Source organism: Nelumbo lutea, chromosome 1 (assembly GCF_056320005.1).
Source record: "Nelumbo lutea isolate HS-2025 chromosome 1, American lotus-T2T, whole genome shotgun sequence".
NCBI lineage: Eukaryota > Viridiplantae > Streptophyta > Magnoliopsida > Proteales > Nelumbonaceae > Nelumbo > Nelumbo lutea.
The window spans coordinates 71266531-71294134 of record NC_142684.1 but is presented as its reverse complement, the minus strand read 5'-3'; the positions used below and the strand labels follow the sequence as shown (position 1 = coordinate 71294134).

General features: G+C 37.4%; 2 protein-coding genes and 2 long non-coding RNA genes across 4 annotated transcripts; 3 read left to right on the top strand and 1 right to left on the bottom strand.

Annotated features, from left to right (window-relative positions):
• Positions 1-255: 255 nt before the first annotated feature.
• Positions 256-1729, bottom strand: LOC148875239 (uncharacterized). Its single transcript, XR_016094983.1, has 2 exons — positions 1593-1729; positions 256-1484 (listed from the first exon to the last, which is right to left on the bottom strand). It is a non-coding gene; the product is annotated as an uncharacterized LOC148875239 (long non-coding RNA).
• Positions 1730-1881: 152 nt separating this feature from the next.
• LOC148875238 (uncharacterized) lies at positions 1882-3020 on the top strand. The gene is made up of 2 exons (XR_016094991.1): positions 1882-2018; positions 2093-3020. It is a non-coding gene; the product is annotated as an uncharacterized LOC148875238 (long non-coding RNA).
• A 717-nt stretch (positions 3021-3737) lies between these two features.
• Positions 3738-6216, top strand: LOC148875237 (glucan endo-1,3-beta-glucosidase 12-like). The gene is made up of 3 exons (XM_088964316.1): positions 3738-4275; positions 4384-5697; positions 5965-6216. The coding sequence occupies exons 1-3, from the start codon at positions 4218-4220 to the stop codon at positions 5997-5999; spliced, it is 1407 nt and encodes a 468-aa protein (XP_088820442.1). The 5' UTR covers positions 3738-4217; the 3' UTR covers positions 6000-6216.
• Positions 6217-9392: 3176 nt separating this feature from the next.
• Positions 9393-12351, top strand: LOC148875236 (clathrin coat assembly protein AP180-like). The gene has a single exon (XM_088965801.1). The coding sequence runs from the start codon at positions 10362-10364 to the stop codon at positions 12180-12182; it is 1821 nt and encodes a 606-aa protein (XP_088821927.1). The 5' UTR covers positions 9393-10361; the 3' UTR covers positions 12183-12351.
• Positions 12352-27604: the final 15253 nt, after the last annotated feature.

The following is a 27604-nucleotide window of genomic DNA, read 5'->3' as shown; positions in this document are numbered from 1 at the left end:
AAATTTATGCTATTGAAAAGACATAATACCCAATACGTTTGACCAATGTATGAATATTATATGAAGAAAGGATAACTATGATACCGGAAAGACAAGATATCCGAAAAATTTGTGACCCCGTATCATTAACATGTTAACCAATCAACCCCGTGTTAATTCATTGCTTATAAGGGCCCTTTTGGTTTGCAGAATTGGAATCATAATTTTTTCAATCGGAATAATTAATTGGCTCAAATTAGAATCATAATCAGAATTGGCTAAAATGGATTTTCATTCCAAATAAAGCATTCCCTCAAATAAAAAAATGTCATCCCATCATAAATGGGAATCTGATTCTATTTTGTTTAACCAAATTATTGAAATTAGATCTATTCTGATTTCATGCTCAACCAAATGGTCGGAATTGAATCCATTCTTATTTCAATTTCAGCCTATTCTTATGAACCAAATGAACCCTAAACTTTCCTGGTATCATAATCGAAGGAACATATTAGGTAGGTTATTTTTAACTAGCCTATAGGAAAATAAATCAATATCTGTAATTAGTACTGCTAAGGTGCTGGAAGAGAGAACAAAAATGCCAGGGCTACCCTACCTAGTAACTGCACAGGTCACCGGAGGTCCTACTGTAATAAGCATAACACTTGACTAGTGACAGTTCTTGTTTCCCATTAATGGTTCGTTTATTTGTCAAATGCCACCCTTAATTGGAGCCCGGCTTCAGTCCAGGCAACTTTACTGAGGGCACCTTTCCGCCCTTCGTGCGGTTGGAGGACACGCCACGCGTCCTTTAATTGTGTAAACGTCCTCGAAAAAGTGGGTTTTCGAGTCCCCTCCTCTCGCTCAAGTGTTGCATGTTTTCTCTCCCTCTCTCTCTCCCATTCACCCGACAACGACTTAACAACTATTACCGCCAGTGACAAACAACCATCACCGGCTGTGGGATGGATCGAAAGAGGGTGAGAGAACCCAGACCAGTTGGGTCGGTATTGAGTGCCACCCCGACCTCCTTGTACACCCCTAGTAGCAGCGACTCGTCTGCTCTCTCCATGATTCCCGCCAGGTTCACCCGTATCAAAGTTGACGTTTCCGATTTCATCTTTCTCATCTTCTCCATCACTTCCATCTCAAGCTCAAACACTCTGTCTCTGTCTCTGCGTGGCTATGCTCTTACGGTAGAACTAATATCATCCCTGTCAGATAGAGATCGAGAGATCGAGAGATCGAGAGAGAGAGAGAGATGGGAGATTGAATATCTGTGTTCTTGGCTGTTTGGCTTAGGACCTTTGGTATGGTGACGGTTGACTCAGCTTCAAGAAGATGAATATGTGTGGACTTTGAACTTCGTAGCCAAGACTAATAAGACCATCAGTGACGATCTTTCTGCAATCATCCTTAAGTTTGCAACTCTTGTTCTTCTCTATGATCTTCGCAGTGTCCGCTAAGAGGTTTCTCCCGGCAACGCTCGCACAAGGAACCAAGCTCTGTTTAAGAAAAGGGGAATTTTTCATTTCAAAATAAGACATGATAAAGTTCTTGTCTTCAGTAACTGTATATATTAAATTGAAAGAGATTCTAGAAAATCAGTATACCTTGAGAAATTTGCAGGCATCGCCACAGGAAGCTGCCGGCATCGGTTCACCGAAACACTTGCACAAGTCGAATTCATCTCGGAGCTATCTTTGCAGTTTCCATTGTAGCAATTACATCCATTTCGTCCGCATTTGGCAGTTGAGGAGTGCTTTTCATTGTTCTCTTCAATGAAGTTCTGAACCATCTTGGCCAAACACATAGAACTCGGCTCCCAATCGTTGTTGTTGTTGTTGTTGTTAGTAGCATCTTTGTTATACTGCTGTTCACCAAGGACGGGCTTCTCAGTCGATGAAAACCTCAGAACACTTGGGAACTTTTGCCACTGGAAAAGCCTCTTGAGACGCGATTTCACGACAGGCTTAACCGCGGTTTCACGACAGACTCTTCAAGCAAATGGCCATCTAATGGCTGGATCTTCAAAGGAGGCATGTTCTTTAACGAGACTAAAACCAGAGAAATCTTTTCTTTTCTACCTTCAACTGCTGCTCTCCATTTTCAGGAACGGTTAAGCAAGGTTCGTGAAAAACGTGAGGCGAGGAACGGAGATACGGACATTCAGGCGACCTATAGAAGGATCAATCGCCGGGGTTCTCATTTCTCCGGCGACGAACGGAGGTTTCAGGCAAACTGGCAAAGTGGAATTTCAGTTGGCGTGGATTTTAAAAATTAATGGCGTCAAAGGTTTCAAACAACTCTCCGCGTGCTTCAAACGTTTACACGATCGCGAGAACAGTGCCCTGACTGAAGGAGGCTGGACTGAAGCCGAACTCCCTTAGAGTCTTGTCCTCCAAAAAATTAAAAAAAAAAAAAGAAAAAAGAAAAATACATCCAAAAATATACTTCCCAAATCACCCACTCTAGGACACAAATCCCTCTACATATCTTAATGCCTTAAGATGCTAGGAATCGGCCAAAAGTTGATGGTCCAGGACCGAACCGACTAAGCTTTCACTGTATATTGAATTTTTTGCTTACATCCCAATCCTATATCCCACTTTGAATACCAAAATCCTGAGGATCCATGATATTCAGATTTCGGGTCATCTAAATCCCGGATAGCGAATAACTGAATACTACTCATCAAAAGAAAATTGGTTCTACTTACAATCCTCCTGCCTAGCTTCGACCTTAATTTCTTTGTTGAGGTTTCAGAGAGCTCTGCATTGGTGTCTGTGCGCTCCTAATTAGTCGGTGTTGTCATGTAGTGTGTTTGTTTGGGCTCCTACCTTTTTTCTTTTGTGTTTAATGAATTCTCTTTGCAGAAAAAAAAGTAACAATGCTAGTTACTTATTGAAATTTGAAACTGTCAAGTGTCTACTTTTTTGAAAATTACAGTTTATGCAATATGCCTGGCTATGGAAATGGATCTGATTTTGACTCCGATCCGTGATTGAATCAATACATGTACTACATTTTTCATTTTGTTTACATATGTGACCCATGAAATGAAAAAAAAAAAAAAAGAGAGGAAGAAACGCAAAGCAAATGGCTAAAAGTCATTAATCGAGCGCAGAGAAGACTTTTTTTAATAATCTCGTAATTATCATTTTCTACTTTTTTACTTTTTCACACACTATTACCACAATGATTTATTTGATTTAATTAAGGCAAAAGACCATTCTTGAGACATCCTATTATTTCACAATTATTATTACAAAATTATGGCAGCTGTCACGAGCAACGTTCGAATTAAGGATTAAAATAAAAAATAAAAAATAGAAATACAGACTTGGGATCTGCTGGTTCCCTAGTAGTAGCAGCGGTATCCATTGCTGGATCCTCCATAGAAATACCGCGCATTGTATTCATGCGACACTGACTGTTAAGAGTGTAGTTACTGTACTTAACACTCGTAGTAGATGCAGATCCTGGGGGGTGAAAAATGCAAACTTCTAAGATCCGGCATCTGTGTTCTGCCTGAGTGTTCAGCTTATTTCTTTCTTTTTATATTTTTAATTTTGCAGCTTATTGGTTGGAGCACCTGTAGATCTTGTAGAATAATGTGGTCCCACCCAACCATCATCGATTAACTCTCAACCGTACGCGTAAACGCCTGCCACACAATCTGGTCTCTGTAGTTGCTGGACGAAGGAACTAGGGCTGGAGTCCGAGATAAATGATGTAGCACCGCTATTTGTCTATTTGATCAGTTGGGAACTTGGAGGGTCTGATCTTTCTCCCACAGGTGGGACATGCATGGCCCCCACCATAGACTCATAGAGGGTAATGTTAACGGTCGAGTTTGTGGGGCTCCATCACTGGCGCGCAGTGGATGAAACCACCTTACCGCGGTAAACGGCGTATTGGGACGGTGTGAAGTTCACCATTACAGCACGACAAACGGAGTTAAAGAGAGTGACTTGGGGCGCATTCCCCACTCAACCCTGATTCCCCGAACCTCCTCCTTAAGTCCTATCACAATAAGAGACCCTGCCTTGTGCTTTCCCCCACTCATTCTCAGTCTCTCCCTCTCACCACTCTCTCCACCTCCGCCACTTCCCCACTTCCCCCTCTCTACTAGTTTAAAAAGAAGGCTCAAAACAAAAGGCAACGACGACTTTCACTTTTTCCTCCTCCTCCTCCTCCCTCTTCTTTTCCTGCTCTGTTTCTCTCGTAAGCAGAGCATGGAGCGCTTCACCATTTCTTTCTTCCTATTGATCCTCTCCATGCTTGCAACTGCAGGTAAAGTTGATGCTTTGTTATTCTTTTTTTTTAAGAAAAATTTCTCTAAAACACCAGCGACTCTTCTCTGATTCTGTCTGGCTGATGTTCTTTTTACGACATTTGCAGATGCGGGAACAATCGGAATAAACTACGGTAGAGTTGCCAACAACCTTCCTTCGGCAATGAAGGTAGTTCAGCTCTTCAAGTCTCAGCGTCTGACCCGAGTTAAGCTCTACGACACTGATCCGGCCGTGCTCAAAGCCTTTGCTGGCTCAGGCATCGATGTCGTCGTTGCCTTGCCAAATGAGCAGCTCTACGCGGCGGCCAAGAGACGGTCCTTCGCGGACACGTGGGTCCAGAAGAACATCGCCGCTTACCACCCAGACACCCAAATCCACGCCATTGCCGTGGGGAATGAAGTCTTCGTGGATCCACACAACACAACCGAGTTCCTTGTCCCAGCCATGCGCAACGTTCACGCCGCGCTGGTTAAATACAACCTTGACTCCGCCATTAAGGTCTCCTCTCCCATAGCCCTCAGTGCTCTCCAGTCCTCCTACCCATCCTCTGCCGGATCTTTCAAAACTGAGTTAGTCGAACCCGTCATCAAACCCATGCTGGATTTCTTCCGCCAGACTGGATCATACCTCATGGTAAACGCCTACCCATTCTTCGCTTACGCAGCAAACTCCGATGTTATCTCCCTCGATTATGCTCTCTTCCGAAACAACCCGGGTGTCGTGGACTCCGGCAATGGCTTAAGGTACTTCAGCCTCTTCGAAGCCCAAATCGATGCGGTATTTGCAGCCATGTCGGCTTTGAAATATGACGACATAAAGATGGTCGTGACCGAGACGGGCTGGCCCTCGAAGGGCGATGAGAACGAGACGGGAGCGAACGAGGAGAATGCAGCTGCTTATAACGGGAACCTGGTGCGCAGAGTTCTTGCCGGAGGTGGAACCCCGTTGAGGCCTCAGGAAGACCTGGATGTGTACTTGTTCGCGTTGTTCAATGAAAACAAGAAGCCGGGACCCACATCTGAGAGGAACTACGGTCTGTTTTACCCTAACGAACAGAAGGTTTACGACATACCACTAACATCGGAGGAGGCGAGGCAGAAGGTTCCGGTGAACGGAGGGAAGAAGAACCAGATGACGCCGGTGAACAATGGAGGGAGCGTTTCGACGAGCTCGTCGGGGCAGACTTGGTGCGTGGCGAACGGGAAAGCCGGGGAGCAGAAGTTGCAGGCGGCACTTGATTATGCTTGCGGAGAGGGAGGAGCTGACTGCCACCAGATCCAGCCAGGTTCCACGTGTTACGATCCTAACACCCTAGAAGCGCACGCCTCATTCGCGTTCAACAGCTACTATCAGAAGATGAGGCGTGGGATGGGAACATGTGACTTCGAAGGGGCCGCATACGTTGTCACTCAACCTCCCAGTGCGTATCTTATCACTTATCCCCTCTCTTCTTTTCATATCATATTATTGTTATTCATCACTCATCACCACATGCGCAAATTAAAACATTCTTTCAGTAGTTCCGGTGAAATTAACCCCACTGAACTGGTCGTAGCTCTGGTAAAAATTTTATGTTCTGAGACTGTTTGATGGCGATGAGTGGTCCTATTTCTTTGTTTATTTTTTTATTTTTATTCCTAAATCAAGCAGTACTAAAAAGATGGTGTTTGGTTTGTTTGGTTTGCAGAGTTTGGGAATTGCGAGTTTCCTACAGGATATTGAGGAGACAAAAGAACTGGCATTCGGTGGATCTGATTAGAAGAAGAAAGGAGGATGGTTAACATTTTCATATAGCTTAGGATTTTTTTTTTCTTTGCTTGTATGTAGTGTAGTGAGTAGTTGTGGTTGTTGAAATTTATATGACTGAGATATGTGTAATTAGATCAAATCCATCCATATGAGTATATATAAATATATATTTATGTTCATTTGATTTCAACAAGTTGGGTGGTGAAAAACTGATAAGGTTGAGAGGTTGCGTGGAGACAGGTGCTGAGGTCCCTTTCCCTTGTGCCAAACTGCCAATTGATGGCATTGTTTGAAAAAGAAGGGAGCTCTGTGTCTCCTAGTCAATCATCGATTTATTGATAAAGATATTGGGAAAAGAAAGCTTGCTGCAGTGAAGGAAACTAATGTGAAAATTTTCAGGGAAGTTGGAATTCAAAAACCCTACTCAATTCAGTCCCCTTCAATCAATTTCCCACTGCTATAGATGTTGGTGAGTATTATTAACACAGGGACAGGGTGGGGCCTACCCACTTTGTTACTTTTTATGTTTTGAATCAGAGGTCGATTAAAAAGGTGGGATTTGGATCTGGAAATGGATATCCAATCCATAAGTGAAGAAATCATGATCGATATAAAGGAAGCATGTGCTATGGGACTCCACTACCTCAGTCCTTTTATTGTTGTTACATGCTACACAGAGGCCAACCCCACATGCATGCCTTGTCAAAAAGAAGAGATGAATTTGGTATAGGCAGTAGTAAAGGTGAGGGACAGACGGTCCAACTGAGAGGAAACTGCCATTCTCTAATCCTCCACCCATCCATTCTATTCTGGACCGGCCCTGCCCAAAGGTATTTCTGGATCCTCTTGTGGGTTGTGGGTCGGTCACTTGGTGCATTAAATAGCTAGAGAGGGGGTTATCTGGCAGTTCAAGATACAATTCACACAATTATTTAGTATGGAGGAAGAGAGAATTTTCTCTGATGCATTTGTTTGACGAGTAGTGATTAGATACATTAAAAGGCTTCCACCAAACTCCAAAGTATGGAAACTTTAGAGGATGTTATTTTTATTTAATCTTCCTTTGCTGATCAATAATTAATTAAGGGTAGATTGAACCTTCAAAAAAAAGATTAAGGGTAGATTGATGAAACTTCCTCTCAAGTTTTGACTGTTGCTTAAATTTTCCCTGAAATTTGGTACTTTGGATACAGTTGCAAGTAGATTTTTCTGTTAGAATCTTCTAACAAGAAATACAGTTTTTTTTTTACCAAAATGTTTACTTTTCACATTTTTCTCTTCATAGTTCATCATGGCTATTCCAATCCCTTCCAATCTCTTTTCATTTATAATTTTTTGTCTCTTATAAAAGGATTTTAACAAAAGGGGTCCGTTTGGCAAGTCTTCTTGAGAAGATCTTCTCGTAGTTCTGATGACACAAGATCTAGGCAGCCCAAAGATCATTTGGCAAACGTGCATCTTTCCGTGCGTTGCTTCGGGTCTTTCCATGCGAGATTAAAACACAGAGGACGCGAAAAGCTTTATTTAGAACTTGCCGTAATCAGGTCAAAAGGGATTTTTCATGTCTTTTTGATGCCCCAGCGAAATCTTCTGCACGCTAAACGGGAATAGACCGATTTTCGATATTCCCAACTTATAAACAGCCAAAAGACCATACACGCCAAATAGGGCCCTAAAAAAGCGAGAGGTATTGAAATTTTGCCATGAACAAAAAGGGTTTACTTAGAAAGGTGAGAGGTATTGCAATTTCGCCATTACCAAACCTGAGGAGAGGTTATAGCAATTTACAAGTAAAATCAAAGTCCAGAATACAATAGTCAACGTGTTACCAACGTATTTGTAGGTGGTAGTCTGTAGTCGTCTCATGAAAAGCGTGGGTGGGTCTCAAACTCTCAACATAGTTGCTGCAAAGATTCTCATTGCCTGGCGCTTTTCAGCATCTTCCTCCCTGTGTGGCAACAAAGATAAAAAGATAAAATATGGTTGTTGTAATCACATGGCACATGGCACTATGGCAGTGAAATGGAATGATTTATCACTTGTATTGTCCATTTACCAAGCTTCACAACTTCGCTGACTAAGATATCGCTGGCTTTCCATATACAAACATTGCTGCTAGCCTAGGCCTGTCCTCCACTCATGGGACCGGCCACTCACCACCATTTATAACCCACCTACGCCAATTTCCTACAACTTGGATGAGTTTGGAAGTATCATAAATATAAATATGTATAATACAAATATATAAAAAATACAAAGTTTTGCACTCTATATAAATTTGTATTTATACTCCTTTCAAATTGAGCTTAAGGTTACATTTGGTTGCAGGGCAAATAAATTTGTATTGATGCAAAGCTATGGTAGTGCAAATGATTTAGGTGTAAATTCTTATGTAATTTTTATTTCAAATCTTACCTTATTTTATTTGATTTCAATACAAGTAAAATAAAGTAAGACCTGAAGCAGAATATAGTAAAACTCAAAACAAAATTAAATCAAAATTTGCATCTTTTCATTTGTACTAGTGCAAATGAAATTGCAACCCAATCAGGCCAGGCTCAATAGAACTGGGAGGTTTGCCTGATTTGAAAGAGTTTATAAATATATTTTTACGGTCATTTTTATTAGGTTTCATGGCAAATTTAAGAGTAGAATGGATTGAAAACATGTATAAATTTCATTAACAAATGCAAAGCATATATGTTGTAGACCAACCCCTTAGGCTGTGTTTGGCTTGAAGGAAAAAGTAGGGAAAGGAAGGTAGGGAAATCTTTATAAACCTTGCATAGGGTTTCCCTACCTTTTTCCTTCAAATCAAACATAGCCTTGGTGTCTAATAAATGCTTCATTAAGTGTATACACCTACATGTAAGAGTAACTGAATTCATATTAGGTTTTAGATACCTACCACACTCAGACACACTGATTGTTTAGTGTGGCCAGTACAGGAAAAAAGTTCATCAGGCCCAACCATAAGGTAACCCGATTCAGTGAGTGCAGAGACCGTTCAAACACCCATTATAGCCTTGCTTTGGGAATATCTTCAATAAGCACAGAAGTGTGGAGATATTTCCGATGCAAGGCTGTAAAGGCTGTTCGAACGGGCCTTGCACAAACTGAAGCCGATCTCAACCCTAAGGTGCACATCTTGGATTTAAGCCTGACCCAACTCACAAACTATGTTTAACCCAACAGAGCTCACCCAAAACTCAGGCTCGAGTTGGATCGGGCCGGGCCCAATCCAACCTGGGAGGTTTGCCAGATTCAAAAGAAGTTATAAATATACTTTTTACAGTAATTTTTTATTAGATTTTATGGCCAATTTAAGAGTAAAATGAATTGAAAACATGTACAAATTTCATTTAAAAAGTGCAAAACATTCATATTGTAGACCAATCACTTAGGCTCAATTTGAAAGGAGTACAAATACAAATATAGTTGTATTCAAGCTTGTTCTCAAAACAAGCCACATGTAAAATTTGGGTCTATTTGAAGGTAAAAATTTCTGATGAATCGAAGTCTCTCTTTGCAAATTTTGGATGGACAAGGAAATCTTATTCTAATGACAAAATGAGTGTAGGGGGGTATTTGGGGCCTCGTCTTCCAGAACAATGGGTCCAATTCTGTCATGTAGCCCCGCCCTTCAGCCACATTGGACTAAAGAAGACTCAGCCATTTTGTATGCTCTCATTATCCAAAACATGACTTTATGATAGCAGCAATTTTGGGAAATTCTGCACTGAACATATGGTATCATCCACAAACCATAATTTCTAACTCTGACGGTCTAGTGTTTGATCATTTTTTTTCTGAGGATTATTCATGCTACAAGGATGATCGAAGGGAGGGCAGCGCGCTCATAACGCATCGATCAAGCACAGAGATCGATAGATGAATATATAAATGCATGGCCAAACTGATATTTTCCCAAATGGGGATTGTTTGTTATGACAGGTTCAAAAAATGTGCGAGTTTTCCTCACATCTATCGGACATTCTCTATTAAAGAATAAAGATATTAATAGAGGAAAGTACAGAGAGGATCTCACTCTGGTGGTGAAGAAACCAAACCGAGTCCGAAGGCTTCTCAGCGCTGCAAAACAATCCCAAACAAAATACATCTTTGTCTGGGGCTCTGAAAGCTCTTTGTTCTTGTCTTTCCCTTCCTCAAGCCAAGGTATGTAACCGATCGAAGCAGCAGCAACAGAAGAAAGAAAAAGAAGAAGAGAGATAATTAAGGGGAGTATTAATTGTTCTTGTCTTTCCCTTCCTCATCTATAATCTTGAAACTTGCTGGCGTGGTGATCGATCTTTGATATAAGACGATCGATCAACCATGCCAAGCAAGATCAGGAAGGCGATTGGGGTCATGAAGGACCACACGAGCCTTAGCCTCGCCAAGGTTTCATACAATAATTCCTACAACCTTGACGTCGCTGTGCTCAAGGCCACCACCCATGAAGAGGTTCCGGTAGAAGAACGGTACGTGAATGAGGTTGTCATGCTCACTTCCACCTCCGACCTGCACGCGGCAGGCTGCGTTCAGGCAATAGCCAAGCGCATAGGTCGAACTCGAAATTGGGTTGTCGCGGTTAAGTCCCTCACGCTCGTTCTTAGAATATTTCAAGAGGGCGATCCGCACTTCCCTCGGGAAGTCCTCCACGCTATGAAGCGCGGCAGCAAAATTCTCAATCTTTCAAGCTTCCGAGACGGCTCTTATTCAAGCCCCATGGACTATTCAGCTTTTGTGCGTACCTTCGCCCTCTACCTCGACGAGCGCCTCGACTGCTTTCTCACGGGCAAGTTCCACCGGCGCGCTGCAAATAAGCATAGGGACCAGCACAACCGTTCTCGGCGGTTGCATGATCCCATTTCTGATATGATGCCACCAGTGTTGATCGATAACATCTCCTGCTGGCAGCGTTTGCTTGATCGGGTGATCGCCACCCGCCCCACCGGTGCCGCCAAGCATAATCGTTTGGTGCACATAGCTCTCCACTCAGTGGTGCGGGAGAGCTTTGATCTCTATCGGGATATCTCTGACAGTCTCGCACTTCTCCTCGATAGCTTCTTTCACTTAAAATACCAAGTCTGCGTTGATGCCTTTCAAACGTGCATTAGGGCCTCGAAGCAATTTAAAGAGCTATCAGAGTTCTATGACTTGTGCAAGAGCATTGGCGTCGGACGAACGTCCGAGTATCCGAGTGTGCAGAAGGTATCTGATGAGCTCATAGATACGTTAAGAGAATTTCTCAAAGACCATGCTTCTTTCCGAAGGCCACCTAATATGCTTCTCCCTGCCTCGACCGTCGTCAACACATCAAATTGCGAGCGGCTGCTGCCTGAAGCTTCTCGACTATCCGACGGCGAAACATCCGAACAACCAGCAAGGGTGTCAGAGGAGAGAAGCTTAGAGACAGAGGATGAGAAAAGTGTGACTGATATTGGAGGATCAAGCCCATGCTCATCCGTCTCCACTGATCAAGAACAACCTGAGATACAATCCCAACTTGAGGATTTGACGGGAATGAATGAATGGGGAACAAGCTCGTGCCCGTCACCGTCAGTGGTGTCTGTTGGGCAAAGAAGTTTAGGTTCAAGTCTTGATCTAGTACGACTGTTCGATGATCAGCCCCGACAAGAAGAGGGGCAACGGCGATCAGTTTCGGGATCGGTTGCAGCGGAAAGGGAGGGTTGGGAGCTTGTGTTAGCGGAAACTGCGAATGACATATCATCCAACCCCATCCAATCGAGTAAAAACGAACCCTTGTTTAACAGTGATAGACTGTCTGATCAGTGTTCGTTCCTTCAACAAAAATCCCACAACAACAATCCCTTCCTCCAAGACATGGGTTATGAGATAACCACGCAAGCCATCATCCCGCCCATTGCCGATGTTCTCTCTTCTTTCCCAACATTTCAAGTATCCCCGACGTTTTGTGCACAAGGCCCCAGTGGCACTGACACGACGACGACGACGACGGCGACGGCGACGGCGACGGTACCATCGCAAATTCAAAACGACCCCTTTGCATCATGCAATCCCATGGCCAATGAAGGCAATTTGTCGGATGGAGACGGCTCCATGAATCAACATCATCAACAACTGTGGCTGCAAACACTAAAACAAGATCATAGCGCGAGGAATGTAGCTTGATTGTTTTTTCTTTAATTTCTTTCCTTCAAAGGCATTTTATTGGTAAAGGAAAAAAAGAAAGGCAATGGAATTTCTGTAAATAATAAGCATAAGCATATGTTGTATATAGGGTAAAAGACTTAAACCTCCCCTTTAATGAAACATACCTTCCCATGGTTTTCTCTTGGAATCCCCCACTTAAAACTTGGACTCTAACACATGGGAATTAATAAGATGCTGTTAGATTATAGGGTAAAATACAAAATCCTCCCCTTAACTTTCTGACAATCATAAAAACCTCCTCTATATCATGACAGAAAACATGTATAATTACGAAATTACCCCTAAACATCATCTAATCACTTTATAAAAGTACCATATTTGCCCTCAATAACCTCCCCGCTCTTCTCTTATGTTTCCCCATCATCCTTACACAACACCGAACTGCCCCCACATAGCCGGAACCTCCACCGCCCCTACACTAATTGGACCATATCAGTAACTGTCTTTGCAGTTCTTTGAGATAAGTGGGATAATAAACTAAAGCAAGGAAAAAGAAATAAAAAACCCATTATTCTGGGACAATCAATAATCAAGAGCCATGTTGATTATTCAATTGTCATAATAACACAGTGGTAAAGAAACGAGTTTAGAAATTGGCTATTTGGTCACGGAAACAGAGGACCACCTTAGCTTTCAAAAACCAAGTGAAAGGGAGAAGGGCATGTAAGCACTAGAACTCCAATAACTCCTAGCATCTGCGTGGCCTTCCTCATCGTCAGCCTTAGTGATGGCTCTTCTTGAATGCACCAAAATGCAACCCCTAGGAATCTCTCTAGTAGATATCTAACCTGCTTTGACAGTAGCAGTTGTAAGCCAAATCTGTAAGAATTCCTTTGTTGTCATTTTCGTCAGTTTCTGTTGGAATGTTCTTCCTACAATAGATGATCTCTAGCAACAAAACCTCAAAGCTATATATATATATCAACTTTCGTAGTGATTGACATACTCCTTTTTTTTTTGAGAGAAAGGTAATTGAATTCATTAAGAAAAGAAAAGGGTACATAAGAAGGTGTACACATATAAAGAAAAGAAAAACAAAAACGGGGATCGAATCTATAGGAATTATACAGGAGGAAAGTTCAGAGTATAAATCTTCTAATAGAGCACCTAATTTTTCTAGTCCGTCTACAAGAGCATTAAATTCCCTTGGAATCCAAATCAGGTTTGCATTAGAAGCAGTCAGTAAATCCCTTGCCTTCATTAGAAAGTGTCCAAGTCTCCACGGTCTGGTCTCTTGTTTTCCTAACCATTTTATAGTGTTTGCTGAATCACCTTCAATGGAGAGGTTCTGAATACCTAATCTGTTAATTATTCCGATCCCTGTAAGTGCAGCCAACACCTCTACCTTGGTAGAATCTGCTATGCCTACAGCCGACACTCCTACCTAATCTGTTAGTCTCCTAAACCACTTGGGTGCAACATACCTTTTGGTTTCCCTAATAACTGTGTGAGTTCGACTCTGGTTATTCATCAAAAGCTTTGCCAATCCAAACTCGGAAATCTTGGTGTAAACCAATAATAAAGAAGTATATTTTCACAATGGATGGTTTGGGTTCTACACTCTTCATGCAAATACAAGATCTCCTTGCAGCTCCAAACACAATATAGGTGCGTTGGTTCCAATTGGGCTTTGGAGTTCTGAAAAGGAAGCTTGTTAAAGCATCATTGCTCATGAACTCAGATACAAGAAGTCGATGTTGTACTCATTACAATACCCAATCAACCAGACTAGATTCTTGTGGTTGGTCTGTACAATAACACCTACTTCTATTCTAAACTCTTGCTCGCGCTCTTGAATTACTCTAACTTCTTTACTGCAACATCGACCCCTTTATAAACAGTTCCAAAAGAATCCCTTCCCAGCTCTTCGCTGAAATCACTTATAGCTTCTTGGAGGTCTTGGTAAGTAAAAGAGGATGGAACTTCTACAATATTTCTTTTTGGTTAAATCGATTTTGGTTTGTTGCAGTAAGCTGAGAAAACAAACAGGGTAGTTACAACTATCAGTACCAAGTTAATAAAGACAGATCGAGCTACCCGAAAACAACGAGATGATGATGATCATTATCCTTCTCTTATCTTTCTTTACATGGAGATTGTTTATTCTTACTTTGAGAAGAGCTTCCATTAATGTTTATGTTTATCCTTCCACTTGAAAGTGGTAGAGTCTTCTTCCAACAGGTTTGACCTGTGAGAACTACAACACACCAGGGCCAACGAGAAAAATGGAGGAGTGGCAAATAGAGTAACGAGAGAGAGAGAGAGAGAGAGAGAGAGAGAGGGTGGGCGGGTTGGGTAGCGATCCCAACGGCTTAGTTGATTCTCTGTCTCCGACGACAGTATAGCGGGATGATGTTGATGAGGATGAAGGAGCTTGGTAGGGATGAAAGAGAATAGCGGAATATTGGAAGGAGGGTAAAATAGGTATTTGAAAAGATTTGATCATTTGTTTAACATTTTCCCTCATGATCATTGACGGAAGGGAGGTTTTTGTCAAATTTTTTAAGAATAACAGGGAGGTTTTCGCTAAAGTAAAACTATAGAGGAGGTTTTTATGATTACCAGAAAGTTCAGGGAAGGTTTTTGTATTTTACCCTAGATTATATGGCATTTTATTTGATATCACCTATAGTCATTTATTCCAAAATACCATCTGTTAAGATGTTTATTAGATAAGGCTGCATTTGGATGCAATGTAAATTAATAATGATGTAAAATTTATATTAGTTTGGTTTTGTATGCATTTGGAAAGAGGGTATAATTATTATTGACATAAAATTCCACTATGTTTCACTTTTGTGTGTATTTGGATGGAGTGGAGTTTTATGTCGGTAATCGATATAAAACCTCATCAGCTCTAAGGTTTAAAATTGATAATCAATGTAAAAACTACATCAATTTTATCGATATAAAACTTTACTCTTCCACCCATCGCTATTTTCAAAAAATAACAATCACTTTCATGATTCAGTATAAAATGCAGCATTAGATAAATGTTTGTCTCGATGATTTATATGAGAGTGACAGACAGTCATTGAGGGAAATATCATTTTTGATGTTACCCTAGCACCCAAATGCTTATTTACTTTTTTTTTTTAATAACACCCCTAACTATCAAATAATAATAATAAATGTTTCTTTCTTTTAAAATAAATTCTATATGAATAAATGACCATGATACCCAACCTCTAAAACACCAATTATAGTTTGCAAATCGCAACCGCTTTACTTAATTGACTTTCTACGAGGAACTGCTTTTATGGGAATGGTGAAAGCCAGAACTATTTGCCTTACCATTTTCGTAGGCTTCCTATTTAAAAGAGAAGTGATCATTTTCACTATTGGGGCAATCGTGTGGGGATGGTTTTGTTTCTTAAAAGTTGATAAAAGAACTAGTAGGGGTATTTTCAGAGAAAGACACTTGGACCCATGCTCTTTACCTTTTCCCATTCGTTTCAATTCACAAACAAAAATACCAACAATTTGCAAATTATAGGTGTTCTAGTAATATGCAAAGTACAGGGTTAAGTTTTATTGAATACGTCTAAGTTTGTATATGAAATGTGATTATGTGAAGACAAGGTTTTTAAAATCAGACCGGACAGGAAATATTCTGGGTCCGATTCATGGGTTGAATGGTCCAATCGTTCGGACTGAATGGACAGCCTGTTCTAATAAAGAATAAAAAAAATTAAAAAACCAAAAAAATGGCCAAAACCATTTCTAAGTCGAACGATTTAATGGTCCGATCGCTTGGATCAACTGTTTGTTGACCGAATCAATGGTTTTTGGCCAAAAAGTAATTTTGGGGTTAAATGAAACTGATCAAGTGATCGATTCCCAGTTTTTCCGGTCCAGTCCAGTTTTAAAAACATTGTGTGAATAACTTAGACCAAGAGACCAATTGAGCCAATTGGCACCTTTAGAAAATCTACACTTTTTTAAACATCTTTTTTTGCAAACACATCTTGAGACTAGTCCCCTTTAGAAAGCTACTAATAAGCAAGATATTGAAAATATAAAGCGCCATAGGAATCATTTTGTAATGTTGCATATTCCCTTGTTATTATTAAAGAAAGCAATTCTCTCCCAATCTCCAATTGTTTGGAACAAAGAAAAAAAAACCTAAAATGTATTCTTCTACAAAGAAATACTCAACATCAGAGCTTTTTTGCTCTTCTTTTCCTGTGGTCAGTGGTTTATGGGTGAAATGGTGATCTTTGCTTTTACCGAAAAGGGGGTCTCTAAGTCTCTTGATCAAAAGAAAGAGGGGGGGGGGGGGGTTAATTAAAGCATGGTTTTCAAAATCACAGCGGATAAGCCGGTCAGACTGAAAAAATTAGTTTTACCCTATAACCGTTATTTCCCTCCAAAACTGTTGATTTGGTCAGCAAACCATTGACCTGGGTGGTTGAACCGTTTAAATCATTTAACAGTTTGGCTAGTTTTTATTTTTTGTCAGAACGGGCCAGATTGAATGGTCAAACTATTCAACCCGGGAACCAGACTCCTGTCCAGTTTGTTGTATGGATCTTTTTTAAAAACCTTGAATTAAAGTAAAGAGAACCTTATAGGACCTATACTTTGCGTAGTGACACAGGTTTCTGAACTTTCATTTGTGATAGAGAGTAGAGCTATCTCGTTCTTTTTTTTTTTTCAAATTTCAACATTTTGCTTCATTCTCTTAATTTTTAACTTTTGTGAGACCATTTCGTCCAATTCTTTAATGAAATTATGAACTTTTCATCTTTGGACTATCCTCTGTCCCTCTTAAAGAAATAAAGGAAAAAGGAAAAGAGATAGAAAAGAATTCATGCAGCTCCATTTGAAGAATTTCAACTTCACCCATTTGGGAGTACTTATTTTAGGTTAGGACCGCACTAATAATCACTTACTTGCATTTGGTAAATGCTCTGAATAAGTGCTTATTTTCCAAAAAAAAAAAAAAAGCCCATTTTGAAGAAGCCAAAGTTTTAGGCTTATTTCGAGCATTTTTTTTCCTGGTTCAAAGGTTAAGTTTGGGAGTGCATAAAAATAAGTGCTTTTTCGCCAAATTTTAGACTTATTTTTAAGTACTTATTTAATAAATGCTTATTTTCTTTCTGGTCTATCTTGACTTTCCATGTCATTCTGAAAATACCTATAGTACCCATATTTAAAATAAGTGCTTTTTAACGCTCATAAACGCTATTTAGAATAAGCACTCCCAAACTTGACGAAAATTATCCCCACCTTTTTTTCCAATATACCCAGAGTACCCTTGATCATAAAGAATAGGGTTTTCTCTTCATTCAGCCCTTTCTCTCCTCATCACTTCACCATCTCTTGAAGGGCAGCAATAAAAGGACGATCTTCCACCCCAAAACGAAGCAGAAGCTCAATCCAGGTTTGTATACTCCTTTCTTCCTTTTTATTTTCTTTCATTTTTTTCTCATGCCAAGTTATCTCCTTGCACTGTTTTGCCCGACCTACAAGTGTTTTTTCTTCTTGTGTTCAAGCATTCTTCACCACAACCATTCAAATGAGAATTAAGTTTGTTCCCAACTTAACAATCCAACATATCTCCACACTCCTCTAGCAATCCAATACATCACCTCACTCTTCCAAACAAGGTTAAATTAGTCCTTTTAAATGAATAAGCACTGAAGGAAAAAAAAGTAAACAAACGCTCAATATTTGATAAAAATGCTTATTTAAAAAGGGTAACAGACTTAAACCTCCCTTCATTTTTATCATAAATATTAAGACCTCTCTCTCAGCTGTATCAGTCATTATATCTTACGGATGATTGAAAAAGACAATACTGTCCTACCAAACTAAATGTTGATTTGTTAGGTTTCTAATTGAATCATAAAGAAACAAAAAAAAAAAAAAAATCCTCAACGTTAGAAACACGTCAACCTCCATCCGCGGCAATTAATTTGACCGATGGAGCTTTGGTCATCTTTTCTATGGAACACTAATATCAAAATTTCTGCAATTACCTCTAAGCCATTAGAAGAAAACAAAGAAAAAATAAAATAAAATACTAGGTTCGATTTACATTTGATTTCTTTCTTTTTTAAATATTTTATTGGGTTTTAAAAAAATCTGTTGTTCGAAATTTGAAGAGGGTAAAGAGATCAAAGGGACCAATCAAAGCTTTTGCCAAATGGATTCCAAATTGCAAAACCCATATATTTGGTTGTGAAGAATTTCATGTTGCAAAAGATTTCTATGAATAACTTCATCTGATAATCAACTTAAGATCTAGAAGCTTAATAATACAAGTGGAAACGAAGGTTGGTGATTGCCTCCAGGCCAATCTCAAAGTATACATTTGTCCATGTTAGCAAAGAGGAGAACAAAGAAAGTAGCAAGAGATAGAAGTAAATGGCTGAAACAAAGATTCTGAAAAGAAAAGAAGTTCTGAAGAAGTCCTTTGCCACTGATGGCCGGTTCCACCCTTTGCCACTAATTCTTGATCTACCACCACACACACTAGTCCAGCCACTTTTATTCATGGCATTCTCTGCAACAGAGGATGCATTTGGGATGAAATTTCAATGAAGATCCAAGGTTTATTAGATTGTTTGGATGGAAACCCAGGAACTGGTTTTGGGTTGGTAGTGAAACTCAAACATCAAAGATGTTTAGGGGGGTAGTATCAGGACATAGTCATCAAATTCTATTCCACTAACCCAATTCAAGGTCCGTTTGGTTTGCAATTGGAATTAGAATCGGAATGGTCCATTCCTATAGTCTGTTTGGTTCAAACAGGAATGAGAATGAGAATTAAAATCAACAGGAATGGGATTTCATTCCCAAGGAAGGCGTAGAGAATGGGCCATTCCCTCAAATGGAGAAATGCCATTCCAACAAGAATGAGAATGGGATTCCAATTCTGCCCAACCAAACAGTTGGAATCGAAATAACCCATTCCAATTGTAGGAGTCACAATTGTAGTCTCCATCAAAATGTTGGCTGGTCATTGATTAGCCCAAGCATTTATAATTATTCTAATTAATAGAAACTGATATAGTTAAGATTGGATTGAAATGTTTTTGTTAATTTCCATATAAACGATTAAATAGGTCATAATTGAAAATTCTAATATAATGGTATTTCATGATAGAATTGAAATAGCTAAAAGCATGTGCGTGACACACATTATCATGGCCTTTGATCTTGATTTGAACTCAAATGGTGATCTAGGTTGCACATCTAGTTTTGACTCATTTTTCAATGAATTTAAATACAAGGGAAAAGTGAAAAGGGTAAACTTAGACTTTTAAAGAAATTTCAGCCATATACGTCATCATGTATCAATAGATTTGGACTGAATGCTAAGGAGGGGAAGTGTTTGTCCGATGATACCACCATACAAGGGAGGTCTTAGTCCATTTTAAAAATAGAGGGGAAGTTTTAATATTTATTGTATAAATGAAGGGATGTTTAAGTCTTTTACCCTTAACAAAAGTATTTGAAAAGGCAAATTTATTTGGGAGAGTTACATTCCTAAAATCCCTGTATCTTGTTAAGAAGTTGGATAATATCAATTTGTTATGGTTATGATAAGGATTTGATGGAAAAGTTTGAGATGGGTTAAAATATCTTAGGATAGAGTTTATCAGTTTATTTCTTATCTCTTTATCTTTCTTTCTCTATTTAACTTGTTTGTAATCCGTTCGAAAACAATGCATTCTTTCCAAATTCTATGAAATCCTTCATGTTAGGGGTTGAGATAAGATTTGGTTTGTTATCACAAAAGATAATGATGAGACGGATCAAGATGGATTTAGGATAGAGTTTAAAGTTGATTGGTTTCTTCTTTCTTATTCTATAACTGCAATGTAATCTTCATGGTTGAAGAATGCAATTCCATTAGACTTCTCTGAAATCCTTCATATCTATGGTCCCACAATACCTAATGAGAATGATTAAATTCCCCAAAAATGTAATGGACAACATTAACAAGAAACAAAGGCAGTTCATGTGGATAAAAAAAAAAAAAAAAAGTGTTTCATCTATTGGCATGGAACAAGGTGTGTATGCCTAAGAAAAAAGGAGGATAGGGTATTAAAAACCTACAATTGATAAATCATGCTAGCATAGCCAAGTTGGGGTGGAAGATTCTAACTCAACCAGACAATCTATAGATCCAAATAATCAAGAATAAATACTTGAAAAAGCAACTCTTAGGCTTGGAGAGGGATCCTAAGTCAAAGAGAACTTCTAAAAAAGGTTTAATATTAATCTAGGAGAAGGAAATGGAGATATGATTAAGTTCTGGGAAGATAAAGAGATCACATCTCCACCCTACAAGGGGCCGCCCCACAGCACATTCCCGCCGTGTATTGGGAACATCTCCCGATGATGACATCATAGGGACTGGTACTATCATCGGGGGATGTTCCCAATGCAGGGCAGGGATGTGAACTCGCAGATAAATGGGTGGGTGAAAAATCACTTAAAATGTACCCCTCAATGGTGAATACAATATGGATTAGGATAATCATGTTTGGAAAAAAATAAAAAATTCCTATAAGTGGTTCGAATGGATATGTGGCATAAAATTAGAACCATACGAATCCCATCAAAACTTGCCCATGACAAATTAGTGTGGGGATTGGACCCAAAAGGGAAGTTTTCCATAAAATATACATATAACCTTCACAATGTTGGATATTAAGAGTAAGGGTGTCAATGGAAAATCAATTTGGACAGACTAAACAGATCAATAAGACATTGGATTGGACCAATCCTCTCCAAAATATTTATTGAATTAGACTGGACCTGGTCCCTCCATAATAAATTTATATTGGATTAAGCCAATATCTGGTCCATTGATATAAGATAAGAATATAGTTGTCAATAGACCAGGTTTGGGTTGAAACCAATTTAAATTAAAATAAATTTGAACAGATTGGATGGTTCAGACATTGAATTAAACTGATCCAAAATGGTCCAAAATATTCATTGGATTGACTTGAACCTGGTCCATTTGTAATAGACTCGTATTGGACTACATCAGATTGGACCAAATCCAGTCCAATTGACACCCTTAATTGAGAGTGGCACAGGGAATCCTCTAAAAGAGGTAGGGAGGTTAAAATGCACTCCAAAGATTTGTCATTTTTATTCACTTGAATCTGCAAGACAAAATTCTAAGTTTGAGTTAAGAAGAGAGGCTAATAGACTGGTGGCAAAGATGTTGGACTTGAAACTACAATCCCGAAGCTAAATGGGGAAGAAAGGCTAATAGACTGGTGGCAAAGATCAAAAACAACAAGATACCAAAATGGTGACCTCATATATTAGAGCATGTTAGCATAACACTTTGGACTCTATGGAAAAATCGAAACAACAAGGTTTTTAATGATAACCATTCCCCAACCCATATACTGGTTGAAAGAGCAAGAGATGGCTGGTTAAAATTCCTCCAAGTTCATCAGAAAGCCATCCAAGATTCCTTGAAGCACCTAATTTGCATTCAAGTTCAATGGATTCCACCTAGATTATAAGAGATATATATAAACTTTGATGTTTCTAGAATGCCATATGGCGACTGTGCGGATGGTGGGGTAGCTTGTGATATTGAAAGAAGGGTCCTACATGTGATTTTCAAAGATATTGGAAGATGCTAGCTTATCTGCTAGCATCCAAATTCATGCAATGGAGAATTATTAATGAAGGAACTCAAAACTAGTTGTGGACAGTTTTGAAAAGTGCTATGAAGAGGGCATGACGATCCGCCATGGAACATAAAACTTTTTATTGAAAAGTGCTATGACGCTTGTAGTAAGCATGCACTAATGAGTCTGGATCTCCTGCCCATAAGAGTTCTGCCCATGTCTATCCACATAACATCACATCTATATATGGAGAACAATTCATCCTCCCATGGTATTATACATGGGGAGATGTTCCCAATGCACGTGGGTAGTGTTGTGGGTAGAGACGTAGGTAGAATTCTTGTAGGCAGGAAATCCGGAGTTTGCACTAATGTTTACATTTTGGCATGTACATCTATCACGAAGCCAACTCCGCAGCTGATTAGTTAATGAATTTGGGTCACTCAAATAAGGTTAATAGGACTTGCACAAAATTAAAAAAAAACAAAAAACCTAGGTTAATAGGACGACCCTCCCTCTAATAATAACATTTTTTCAAAAAGACCTCAGCATGTCTATATAGTAATAATAACATTTTTGTAATACAAAGATAATTTATATTACTCATATAGTTATATATAGGGGTGCTCATTTCAGCCCGACTCACACAAGCCCGGTCTGAAAATTCTAAGCTTGGGCCTGGGTTTTATGTTCAGGCCCAGCCCAGGCCTGAACCCACATCAGGCCCACAAAGTTTAGGGCTGGGATTGGGCTTAATACTTCAAGCCTGGCCCACATATATTTAAACTTATACATTTTGTTTATAATGTATACATGTTATTTTACATTATATTATATATTTTATATATAAATATTATAACATGACATGTATAATTTATATTATATGTAATATTTTATATTATATAATATATATAATAAAAGTTTATATGCATGTTATGTTATTTAACATAAAATATTATAGATATGTAATGTTTTGTATATGAAAGACATTGACCAAGAATCAGGTCTGACCCAGCCCGACCCAACCGATGATCACCCCTACTCATATATAATCAAATCAAGCATTATTAATGGGTTACATTTATTAAATATATTATTAATAAAACATAATATGATAATTATTTTATTTATAAATAAAGTATATAATTAAATATAACTTAAATTAATCTTAACTATTTGATAATATAACATGAATTATCAAATTTTTTAATAAAATTAAAATTAAATAAATTTGTTAATTTTAAATTTAATATTTATTAATTTAAAATTCACTTATCTTTAGGGGTGATCATTTTCAGCCTTGCCCTATTTATTGGGCCTATATTAGCACAACAAATTGTAAGGCTGGGCTTGGGGCGCAACACTTTAAGCACATATTTATATTATTTATACATACTTATAGTACATATAATATATGATATTTTATTTTATAAAATGTATAAAATATTTTTTATATGCATATTATATGACATATAATATAAAACATTATATATACTCACTATTTCATATAGAAAATTCATAGGCTCAAATTTAAGCCCAACCCTATTCAGGCCTAAGATATAGTCCTTATTACAATTGCTAAGTGTAGGCTAGGCCCATGAAGGACTAGGTACAAGCTTATGTTTTTGGCCTAAAGCCAAGTTGAGCCCAAGCTTGGCCAGAGCCTTATATAACATGTCCTAAGCCTAACTTGGAGCCAACTTAGCTCTGCCCATGATCATCGCTACTAAGCTTCCATCTATTTTAATTATAATTAATATAAGTTTATTAATAAAAATAGAAAATATTAATAAGAAATTATTAGTTTTTAAATTAATTTTTATAATTTCATATCCATTAAAATTTTATTTAAAAATAATGATAAATTCAATAAATATAATAACAATAAATTAAAAATTATAATTAATAAAATAATAACTATATTTTAAAAAAGTTTATTGACTTTAATATCAATTTAAAATAACAACATTAAAAGTATGATTGTCAATAGGTCAGATCTTGGTTGGGACTAAGTAGAAGCAGAACCAACCTGACAAGAAATACACTAGGGACCTAAAACCAAACCAGACTTGACTATTGAAAAATACATACATACGCGCATACACACATACATCCATCAAGAACCGATAGTAATTGGAACAATATATCAAGAACCAGAACCAACTCAATCGGTTCAAGTCCATCTGATCCATTGGGTCCGCCCTGACCCATTGATAGCCCTAATTAAAAGTTCTTTCTAATATAAAATAATAAAACTTAGTAAAAATTTAATAAAACTAATTACTACTATAAATTTATTAATAAAATTAACAATATAAGAAACTTTTTAGTTTTAAACTAACAAAAAATTAATTTTAACATTAATTTATACAACAATACATAATCAAAAAATAATGTTTGAATTGGACTCGATCTTACTTGCCACAATTACTTTTAAAAAAGCTCGTGCATGGCATAGGTCCCAACTAGTTTTAAAGTAGGGAAAATTCCAAACTTCAAAACATGCCCCTATAGTACCTAAACCATCAGAAACTATCAATTTGGTCCATATCATTAACAATCTATCCATTATGTAAGTCACGTGATGACATGTGATGGTTAGATTTTTCAAAATGCCATGACTACCCTTTTAAGTATTTTTCAAGACAACTTTAACTTAAATTTTAGGGGGGGAACTAGGGTTCGTTGAATGAACAATATTTTAAAGTTTGTTTAAGCTATAACAAGTGGAAAAAGGTTGGAAGAGACGATTTCGCGTCTCTGCATTAGCCGTTATATTTTGAGGTTTGCTGATTCCAGTGCTCCATTATCAATAGTACAATATTTTTCCTTATTGTGTCATTCTTTATATTTTGGTTTAGATGCTAGTTTGCGTTTGTTACTTAATTTTTTTTGGTTATATAACTATAATGAATTCATTCTTCATTAGTTTATTGTTAAAATGTAATGGTTGTGTTTCTCACTTGAAATGCAATGTTAGTTCATTTCTCACCTAATATCATTCAAATTATCATTCTATACAATAACACTAAAAACAAGCACCAAACTAGTACCATATGAATTGTAATTACTAAAAGCCATTATTCAATCCTCCACTTGTAAAGTAGTTTAAGAAGTTATAACAATTCTAAAAAAGTGTGCATCTAAAACATTAAAAAGGTAGAACACAACATTCAAGAGTCTAACGATTAAGAACACCAAACACCCAATTCTTCCTAAGATTAGCATGCATGTTCATGAACCACTCTCGCATATGCCTTCTCAAAAATTTTATAAAGTTTTAGGTAATCATTATCAAGGTTCAAAGTATCAGAAACGCAATGTGTATTAGAAAGGTAACTTTAAAAGACGTATCAAGATACACTTTAAAAACATATAGATACAAACAAAAAATCAAGATACAAATGTATACACTAGAAAATCCAAAATAATCCTTAAAAATATGAACAATTATAAAAATGAGTTGTATGTGAATATAACTAATTTATTTAAACATAACCATTCTTTAATGATTTATATAAAGTATCAAGATATAATTAGTAACCATTGAAAAATAATAAAAAAACTAAAATGTTTGTATATATACTAATATTTATTAGTTAATATTTTTTTGAAATCATTTATTAGTTAATATTTTTTTGAAATCATTTATTAGTTAATATTTATTATATATAGAATTAAATAATATTTATTATGTATACAAGTTAATATATACCTTAATTTTTAATAAATCAATATAACTTGTATTCATCTTATTATTATATAAATATTAATAATCAAATTTATAACATTTGTTGGGAAACATCCACCAAGGCAAGAAAGATTAAGTATAAAAAAACATATCCTAATAAGTAATTAATGTTGGCATAATGGTTAATTAATTATTGTTATAAACAAATGACTTGGGTTTGAAACCTGTTACATTTGGTTTGTGATTTTTAACAAACTATTTCACTTAAATAACATTTAATGACATTATTAAATGTTATAATCAAAGGTAACTTCAATGAGCATTTAATTAAATTATATTAGCATTTAGTGTATTCCCAAACTTTAAGACTTAATTAAAATTGATATTAATAAGAGAGAAGAGAAATTAAATTTAAATTTGATATTAATGAGAGAGAGAAGAGATAAATTAAGTTTAAATTTAAAAAGGAGGAAAATTAAATTCGACTTATGCATAATGTGTATTGGTCCGTTTCGAGTATGTATCGGTGTGTTTTGGATTATATCAGTCAATACATACCCTAAACAATCCCATACAAAGCTAATACATACCTGTATTGGTCCGATAAGACAAAAAAAATACGAAACCCTGTAATTGGACATGTTCCGTGTATCAGAACTCTTCCGAAATGATACGTATCGACCCGTTTCGAGTGATACGTTGCGAAATTTAAAACCTTGGTCATTACAATCTAGTCTTTCAATAGAATTCAACTCTACTAAAACATTGTTTATAGAGGCATGATTCTCTGACTTTCTATTCATTCCATTAATTGCATCCACTAACTTCTCGAATCTCTTATCTACTGATATATTTTGTTAACAATTGCCTCAAAAAATTCAGATGACCTCTTCCTATGTGCATTTTGCTTGGTGATTGCAGTAGAAACATGATCAACATCAATATTGGGTGAATCAGCAATGCCTGGTGATGGTTGAACCATAGTTGTCAAGGCGGGCGCCTAGGCGACAAGGCGCCCTTTGAGGCTCACCTCGCCTAATCGCCATGCGTTTTCTACTTCTTACTATAAAATACTTTTTTATTCATTCTTTTTTTGAGATTATAATTATAAAATAGATATTATTAAACTAAAATAATCATTTTGTGTTTATATAATAATTTCTTTTTATTATTTTCTTATTTATTAGGGTTTAATAAATACAGACATTGCTAAATACTATATTGAACCCTCAAAGACTTAAAAACCTGAACCAATAAGTAAGAAATAACTTAAAATTTTATCTAATCAGCACATTTTCCTCTTCCATATATTCTTCTTCTACTTCTTCTATTACTACTACTACCAATACTTTTTATTTTCTTCTTTTCCTATAACAAAAATAAGGGTTGAGCCCCTATATTTTTTGAATTTTATTTTCCTTCTTCCTTTTCTTCTCATGAATATGTTGATTTTCTATACTTTAATATGAAATTTATACTTTTCTTATGAAAAACTTGAATAAATGTTAAAGAAATATGGTTATGGTACCGAGGACACTACCCTAGGATCTATGTTTTTAACATAAACAATCCATCACCTAGGCGCCCACCTAGGCACTAAGGCAACAAGGCACCCCCCAGTCGCCTAGACTCACCTTGGCACCTTGAAAACTATGGGTTGAACTTCTTCAACAGGTGGATCATTGTTGACATGCTCCTCATCCTGAGGTGGAGACTTTATGCCACATGCTAGAGATGCAGAAAACCTTCCTACAGGTGTAGTACCCCCCAAATATAATTTCAAGGTTGTTATACCCTGAACAACCCATATTACAAAACCTTTTTGCTTTGGGCTAAGCCTAAAAAGAATAAGGAGACACCAATCAATATATACATTTACATACATATAAAGTCCTAAATATAGATGATCTCTAAATAAATTCAATGTTTAGCAAATACCAATAAATAGTTCTCCCATGTCTCTAAGGATACAACCATATGCCTCTCTTCATCCTAATCAAATTCCATTTGTCCAAACCTCAATTTTTTAAACTCTTTATACCTACTTTTTAGATCTTGTATTTTGTTACTAAAGG